The sequence below is a fragment of the Dipodomys ordii genome, unplaced genomic scaffold (assembly GCF_000151885.1).
Source record: "Dipodomys ordii isolate 6190 unplaced genomic scaffold, Dord_2.0 Scaffold6, whole genome shotgun sequence".
Taxonomy (NCBI): domain Eukaryota; kingdom Metazoa; phylum Chordata; class Mammalia; order Rodentia; family Heteromyidae; genus Dipodomys; species Dipodomys ordii.
In genome coordinates this window covers 7,494,113-7,502,845 of record NW_012267222.1, presented here as the reverse complement: position 1 = coordinate 7,502,845, position 8,733 = coordinate 7,494,113, and the positions used below count along the sequence as shown (strand labels likewise).

General features: G+C 49.1%; 1 protein-coding gene across 1 annotated transcript in view; it reads right to left on the bottom strand.

The window, feature by feature from the left end:
- Mfn2 (mitofusin 2) overlaps window positions 1–8,733 on the bottom strand; it is a 30,857-nt gene that overhangs the window by 16,713 nt on the left and 5,411 nt on the right. Inside the window, exons 3-4 of the mRNA XM_013031887.1 lie at window positions 6,137–6,315; window positions 3,572–3,707 (exon numbers count right to left, since the gene is read on the bottom strand). Coding sequence (XP_012887341.1) covers window positions 3,572–3,707; window positions 6,137–6,311 — 311 coding nt within the window. The 5' untranslated portion in view covers window positions 6,312–6,315. The remainder of the gene's footprint in view (window positions 1–3,571; window positions 3,708–6,136; window positions 6,316–8,733) is intronic.

Genomic DNA, 8,733 nt, shown 5'->3' with positions numbered 1-8,733 from the left:
AAAAAAAAAAAAAAAAGAAGTAGAAAAGATTAGCCTGCACAACACAGTAAAAACCCATCTCTAAAACCCAAGTGGAAATGCAGCAGTGGTACTCACTAGACAATTATATTGAAAATGAACTATACAACTGAGTGGGGCCAGACACTGGTGGCTCACGCCTATAATCCTTAAATAAATCCAGCTACTTGAGAGGCTGAGATCTGAGGATTGCAGTTCAAAGCCATCCTGGGAGAGAAAGTCCTTGAGACTCTTATCTCCAACTAACTACTAGAAAACTAGAAGTGGCACTATGGCTAAAAGTGGTAGATTGCTAGCCTTAAGCAAAAGAGCCTAGGGATAGCACCCAAGCCTTGAGTTCAAGCCCCATGACCAAAAAAATAAAAAACACAATTTGTGAGTGGGGACAGGAGAGAAAAACTGGACAAGCAAGGGAAGGGGTGACATTGTCTTAAAAGAAATGTGCTCATTACCTGATTTATATAACTGTAACCTTCTATACATCACCTTTATAATAACAATTAAAAAAAAAATAAGCCAGAAGCCAGTGACTCATCCCAATAATCCTAGCTACTCAGGAGGCTGAGATCTGAGGATCACAGTTCAAAGCCAGATTGGACAGAAGTGTTCCTGTGAGACTTTTTTTTTTTTTTTTTTGTCGGTTGTGGGCCTGAACTCTGGGCCTGGGCACTGTCCCTCAGCTCTTAAGCTTAAGGTTAGCCCTCTACCACTTGAGCCACAGCGCCACTTCCAGCTTTTTCTGCTTATGTAGTGCTGAAGAATTGAACCCAGGGCCTCATGCATGCAAGGCAAGCGCTCTACCACTGAGCCACCTTCCCAGCCCTCCTGTGTGATTCTTATCTCCAATTAACCACTCAAAAACTAGAAGTGGTGCTGTAGCTCAAGTGGCGGAGAGCTAGCCTTGAGCACAAAGGAAGGAGCTTGGGAATAGTGCCCAGGCCCTGAGTTCAAGCCCCACAACTGACCAAAAATAAATAAAATTTTAAAAATCCCAAGTGGAATGTCACTTCATAGCAGTAACATGGCCACCATCAAAACACAAGAAAACTCAGAAGGCTGTCATCTGAGGACTAAGGCTCAAAGCCAGTCTAGGCAGACATATCCGTAAGAATATCTCCAATTAACCAGCAAGTAAACCTGACTAGAGGTGTGGCTAAGCTGGGAGAACACCAGCCATAAGTGAAAAAGCCAAGCAAGAACAAGGAGCCTGGAGTTCAAGCAGGATCCAGTAACAGCACTAAACTAAACTAAACAGAAAACCACCAGCCCTGGCAAGGATGTGGAGGAACGGAAACCTGAACACCGCTGGTATGGACGGTCAGTGCAGCAGCTGCCGTGCAAAACCATGCAGGGTTAACAAAGTAGGACAGAGTTCCCAGATGAGCCTAGCAACTCCACAGGTGCACAGAGGCAAGGGAGCGGACGTGGGTGCCAGAGGGGCATGGATGCACATTCACACCAGCACTATTCTTTATGGCCAGGTGTCTATGGATGGCAGATGAACAGTACCTGGTTTGGAGCCACGCTCCCAAAGGAAGGAAATTCTGATACATGCTACCTACCACATGGTGAACTGTGAGCCACTTACACAAAGACAACTAAATACTATATGATTCTACTTATACGAGGAATCTACACTAGTCAAAACTCTTTTTTCCTTTTTATTGTATACTAATGATACAAAATACTGGGTTTCACTATCATTTATATATGAAGAAAATGGGCTTTGATCATAGTCACCACGCTGTTACCCTTCTCTGACCTCTCTCTGTCCTTCCACTCCTGCCTTTCTTTTCCTAAATAGTTCCCCTTCTGCTTTATGTGGTATGTGTGTGTACGCATGCACATATGCTGCCACTGGAAATTAAACCCAGGGCCTCACACTCTTGCTTACCTTTTTCACTCAAAGCTAGTGCTCTACCATTTGAGCCACATCTCCAGTTCCAGCTTTTGGTGGCCAACTGGAGATAAGACTCTAGTGGATGGTTGTTGGGGCTGGCTCTGAACTGGAATCCTCAAATCTCAGCCTCTCAAGGAGCTACTATGTCTTTCTTTTTGTTTTGAAACAGCATTTCACTGAGTAGCCATGTTGGCTTGGAACTCATGATCCTCTGTCTCATGGTCCTACTTCTGCCTCTTTCCAGTATGAAAACTACACTTCTCTCTCTCTCTCTCTTTTTTGTTTTTGCCAGTCCTGGGGCTTGAACTCAGGGCCTGGGCACTGTTCCTGAGCTTCTTTTCTCAAGGCTAGCACTCTACCATTTGAGCCAGAGCGCTACTTCTGGCTTTTTCTGTTTACGTGGTACTGAGGAATTAAACCCAGGGCTTTATGCATGCTAGGTAAACACTCTACCAGTAAGCTACATTCCTACTTTTTATTTTTTTGGTCGGTCATAGGGCTTGAACTCTGGGCCTGGGCACTGTCCCTCAGCACTTCAGCTCAAGGTTAGCTCTCTACCACTTGAGCCACAGCACCACTTCTGGCTTTTTCTGCTTATGTGGTGCTGAGGAATTGAACCCAGAGCCTCATGCATGCAAGGCAAGCGCTCTTACCACTGAGCCACCTTCCCAGCCCCGTTTTTTTTTGTTTCTGTTAATTAGATTCCATATGTAAAATAAAGCATGCAATTGTCTTTCTGAGTCTGGCTTATCTCACTCACTTTCTCTCTCCCTCTCCCTCTTTCTTTTTCTCTCACTCTCACATGTTGGTACCAGGTTTGAATTCAGGGCTTCACAGTTTCCATCAGTTCTTGCTGACAGCTAATAGTTACCACATAAGCCATGCCTGGAGCCCAGTATTTTTTTAGGACTTTTCTGCTAGGTCTCAGCCTCCCAATTACCTACAGGTATGAGCCACCAATGCATGGCTGGCTTATTTCTCCTAACATGATGATACATCTTCTTGCTAAGCACACCATTTTATTCTTTCTTTTTTTTTTTTGTAGGTCATGGGGCTTGAACTCTGGGCTTGAGCGCTGTCCCTGCACTTGTCAGCTCAAGGCAAGCACTCTACCACTTGAGCCACAGGGCCACTTGTAGTTTTCAAGTGGTTTATTGGAGATAAGAGTCTCACGGACTTTTCTGCCCGGGCTGGCTTTGAACCGTGATCCTCACATGTCAACCTCCTGAGTGGCTAGGATTACAGGAGTGAGCCACTGGCACCTGGCTAAGCATTTTATTCTTTATGGCTGACTAATATTCCATTATGCATACATACACACATACACCACCTTCTCTATATCCATTCATCTGTTGATGGGTCACAGTTGGTTTTCATATTCTGGCTACTGTGAAAAGGGATATAATAAATGTAAGTGTGTGGGTGCTTCTACTGTATTCTGACTGATTCCTTCAGATAAATGCCCAGGAGTGGTTCAGCTGGATCATGTGGCAGTTCAGCCTTGGAAGGCTGCATCATCCTGATTTCCATAATGGCGGGATTAACTTGTATTCTCACCAACCATGTACAAGGGCCTTCCCTGCCACACAGAGGGCCTCCCGCCCCTGTGCTGTTCCCACCCTTCCAGCCAGGAAGGACTCTTCAAGGACTCACCGACCAAAGAAAGCCACTTTCATGTGCCGCCGGGCCAGCACCTCACTGATGCCCCTCACTTTGGACAGGTAGCCTTTGACGTCCAGCACCTGCTCCTCTGTGGTCACCGGATCCAGTTCTGCATTCCTGTAGGTATCTGGAGGCAGAGATGAAAACGGGTCACCAGGACGTCACAGCAGTTCCACAATCACAAGCCTGGAGAGGCCAGAGTGGCAACCTCGCTCACCTGAATCCCAAGTCCACCTCTGTGGCTCCTGCTGTCATGTGCTGAAGCTCTGCTCTCAACTGCGGCCGTGTTGTGGCCAGCTATGGACAGGGCTGGGGAATAGCCTGACTGGAATCCCACGATGGCGGTGACCGCCTCCTAGCTCTGTGACACCAGGAAAGTGAGTGTCTGCAGGTCTTGTTTTCCTCATCCACAGAACTCAAAGGCCCAGCGACGGGTCTGAGTGGTGGAGCGTGAGCTGCCCCTTTACTGAGCACCCCACTCTTGTGTCAAACATGGTCTTGTTATGTTCATGGTATAGTCTGTCACTGGCAGAGGCAGGATTTGAACCAGGCACCCTTGCTGTGGAGTCTGAGCTCCTAAACGTTCTGTGTCACTTCACCATGTCTTTCCTGACGGGGCCCTGCTAGCCTCTCCCAACCACTTTCCTCTCCACCCGGCCTCACTCCTCACACTCTCACCCCACACCTGCCAGCCTCCTCACCCTCTGGGCCTTGACCTTGAAGCAGTTGTGCTCATTCCCACTTGGCCTCAGGGCCCTGGAGCCCAGACACCCCTCCCTGACTCCACCCCACCTGTGTAGGGTAGGCCCGCCTTGCCGGTGCACCCACAGCACAGTGTACTTCTCTTCTCCCATCTAGTACTTGCCTTGGCATAGCTCGCCTGTGTGCACCGTCCACTCCACAAGGGCTGAACGAGCCATCTCTGCACCCAGGAAAGTGCAGCTCCGTGAATGGGTGTGTGGCTCACTGCCCTGTCTTCCCCAGTGCCCTCACAGGGAGACAGCTAGGGAACCCTTACAGGAGCAAGCCCCAGGCAAGGTCCTAGCCCGCCCCACTGAGCACTTCCATCAGCGAGGCTTCATCTGAGAACACTCCCAAACACCAGGCTGGCAGGTCCCAGGCTTGAGAACATTCTTCAGGCGTGCAGAGCATGATGTGAGGGGGCATGTGGGAGAAGCCAGTGAGCTTCCCCTGGAGCTAGTGACATGAAAGGAAGTGGCCAATCCAGTGCCCAGCCTGACAACACTTCTTCCATACACAAGCGGGCACATGAGCCCAGCCTTCGCAATGCCCCTGGGAGGAGGCCAGATGCCAGGCATGTGACCGCACAGAGAGCAAGAACCAGCAGGTGACCCACTCTCACTTTCTGCCCAGGTGGGAAGGATGACCTTGCCTCTCTTCCCCTCCTTGGAGCAACCGCAAATGCAACTCAGGATGGCTCTGCCCTTTTCCTCCCTGTGACCAATCAGCAAGGACCTCAGAATGTCCTAGAGGGAAATGATGATGCATGCCTTTTTGTCCACAGTGCCATCTGAGGGAGTAACGCAGGCCCTCACAGAGGTTGGGCTGGGCTTTGGGAGGCTGGAAGCCTAGCTGGCCCACGCTGCATACCTAAGCCTGGCACAGGGCCACGCAGAGCACAGCTAATGCTCATTCAACCTCAAACTATATACCACTAAAAGTAAACAGATACTTAGGGGATACGTTCTATTAAATCAAGCCCCATAGAGAGGGCAGGATACCAACTGGTGACTGAAACTGGGCCCCTCTCATTCTTCCAAGGAGCCTCATGCAGCAGCCTGGCCATGTAAGGCAATGAGAAATCAAGAGGCTTTGGCGGAAGACAGGCCCTCATTGCTGATAGGGCAGGGATGACAGACTGGGCTCAAATTAGTAACGAGTAGGAAAGGCACAGGGACATGAGCTTCCTATTTGTAGTTCTGTCAACAATCTAAAAATAGCAGAGAGGGCGCCCTGCCTGCCTGGGATAACCAACACTCGAAGTACTTGGAATTAAGGCAGCTAAGGAGACATCACAGGCATGGAGGAGGAGACACCTGGATACAGCCAGCTTGGTCACTCCCAAGGTTTCAGCTCTCAAATATGGATCTGCTTGCCTTCCAGATAGAAACAGGATTCACATGCCTCTCATGATTAAAGTAAAGAAAATACATGGAAATCTTCTTCCTTTATTTTTTTTTTGTCAGTCATGGGGCCTGAACTCGGGGCCTAGTCACTGTCCCTCAGCTCTTCAGTTCAAGGCTAGCATTCTACCATTTGAGTCACAGAGCCACTTTCAGCCTTTTTCTGCTTATGTGGTGCTGAGGAATGGAACCCAGGACATCATGCATGAGAGGCAAGCACTCTACCACTAAGCCACCTTCCCAGCCCTGGAAATCTTAATTCTTAAGCTGTACTTCTGTCCTCCTGGCCCAATCTTCTGGAGCCCAGTTCACAGGATTCCAAGCACAGAGCATGGCTAAGGGTGACAAGCTGCCCAAGCATGAGCTCCCCAAAGGCTCAAAGTAGGCCTAGCCTGGCAGGTGGCCGGCTCACCTTCGAGGAAGGTGGCACTCTCCTGGATGTAGGCTCCCAGCTGCTCAAAGATGCCATTGATCTTCTTCTTGGCAGTGACAAAGTGCTTGAGTGGGGACGCATTCACCTCAGCCATGTGTCTCTTGTCTTTCTTGACCGTGACGATGGAGTTGCACCGCGAGAAGAGCAGGGACATCGCGCTGCAAGGGGAGACCATGTGAGGCGCACAGAATCTCCTGCTTTGCATGGGGCTTTTCTAGGGGTACATCAGTGGTGCAAGGAAGAACCAGGACTGGCTCTGGCTCCACCAAGAACACAGGGCCCTCCAAGACTCACTCAGGTAAGACCCAGTGTGTCACAAGGAGGTCCCAGGACGCTCTTCCTGTCACACTTGTGGCCACACAGGAGTCTGGAACCGAAGCCCTGAATTCAGCCCTAGTGTTGGCAATTCCTTGACTGTTCAGTAGTGCCCAGCACCTCACAAAGGGACGAGCAGGAATTGCAAGTAACATATAGAGAAGCCCTGACCTCTCCCATTCACCATCCATGTGAGAAGCAGCAGCAAACAGTGAAAACAAAGTGACACCACCCAGTGGCATCTTCCTGGTCACTGCTGCCCGGAACCCAGTGACCCTAATTCCAAACAGGATTAGTATTGGTCTCTTTTAGCAGAGCTATGTGCACTGTAGAAACTAAAGGAAAACCAATGACAACAACAACATGGCAACCATTTGTGAGGGGGTGGGGCTTGAACTCAGCGCCTCCCACTCTCACTTGGCCTTTTCCATGCAAGGCTGGCACTCTACCACTTGAGCCACAGATCCACTTCTGACTTTTTACTGGTCATTTGGAGGTAAGAGTCTCTCAGATTTGTCTGCCCATGCTGACTTTAAATCACTATCCTCAGATTTCATTCAGCCTCCTAAGTAACTAGGATTATAGACTACCAGCATCCAGCCCATAGTAGCCTTTTTTTTTTTTTTTGTCTATTATGGGGCTTGAACTCTGGGCCTGGGCGCTGTCCCTGAGCTCTTCATCTCAAGGTGAGCGCTCTACCACTTGTGCCACAGTGCCACTTCCGGTTTTCTGGTGGTTAATTGGAAATAAGAGTCTCATGAACGGTTCTGCCCAGGCTGGCTTTGAACTGTGAACCTTAGATCTCACCCTCCTGAGTAGCTAGGATTACAGGCTTGAACTACTGGTGCCTGGCTCATAGCTGACATTTTGTAATAAGCACTACTAACATTTTGTTTATTGTTTCTTATTTATGTGTCTCTTGCCCCCCCCTTTTTTTTGCCAATCTTGGGGCTTAGATTCTGTCCCTGAAATTTTGTGTTCAAGTGGAGCCACAACTCCACTTTCAGCTTTTTGGTATTTCATTGGAGATAAGAGTCATGCGGGGGCTGGGAAGGTGGCTCAGTGGTAGAGCGCTTGCCTTGCATGCATGAGGCCCTGGGTTCGATTCCTCAGCACCACATAAGAAAAAAGAAAAAAAGCCAGAAGCGGCGTTGTGGCTCAAGTGGTAGAGAGCTAGCCTTGAGCTGAAGAGCTGAGGGACAGCGCCCAGGCCCAGAGTTCAGGCCCCATGACCAGACCCAAAACAAAACAAAAAAAAAAGAGAGGCCCTGCCAGCCTAGGCCCGCCAGCCTCTGCCCAACCAAGGCTCCTTCAGCCACTGCCCAGCCGAGGCCCGCCAGGTCCGGGGGAGGTAAGTAATGAGTTACCGTCTGCATGAGCGTGGACTCTGAGTTGGCCACCAGCACGAACACATCAGCATCCAGGCAAAACTTGTCAATCCAGCTGTCCAGCTCAGTGGTGACATCAATCCCAGGGCTAAAGGAGGCAGGGGTAAACCAACACCGTCATCTAGAGACCAGCCCTCGTATTCTTGCAGCAGACAGCCCTAGGGCCTGTAGGGTAGCCGAGTGAGAAGGCTGAGGGAGGGACCCAGGCCTGCCTAGCCTGTATTGAGACATTTTTACTTCCCGCCTCATATCCCTCCAGATTGCTTGCAAATGGGAGATTTGGGGGCCTGCATCGATCACTTTTGCAAAAATGTAACAACTTCCAGGTTGTTATTTTATGTGAGGCTCACTGATATAAATCCTACTGTATTTCCAGCACCGGGACCATGAAAAGAATCATTGTGAAGAATTAAAAATTCTTAACTAAAACTTATAGTAAAAAAACTAAAAAAAATCCTACTGTAATATATTTCTTGATATGGTCATAAAGTGTCCATAAAGCAAGGTATTCCTCCAAGAATAACAGCCAGGCATGGTAGGGCATGCCTGTAATCACAGCTACATAGGAGACTGAGATCTGGAGGAGTATAGTTCAAAGCCAGTCCAAGCAGTAAAGTCTACAAGACTCCAAATCCAAAATAACCAGCAGAAAGCTGGGTTGGAGACATGGCTCAGGTGTTAGAACACTAGATAAGCAGGCAAGCTAAAGCAAAGCAAGGTCAAGGCCCTGAGTCCAAACCCTGGTACTGGGGGGTGGGTGGAGAAGAATACAAACACAAAGGCTTGAAAGAATGTGTCAAGTGGTGGAGTATTTGCCTTCAAGCATGCGGCTTGATCTGATCCATAGTCACACACACACACACACACACACAC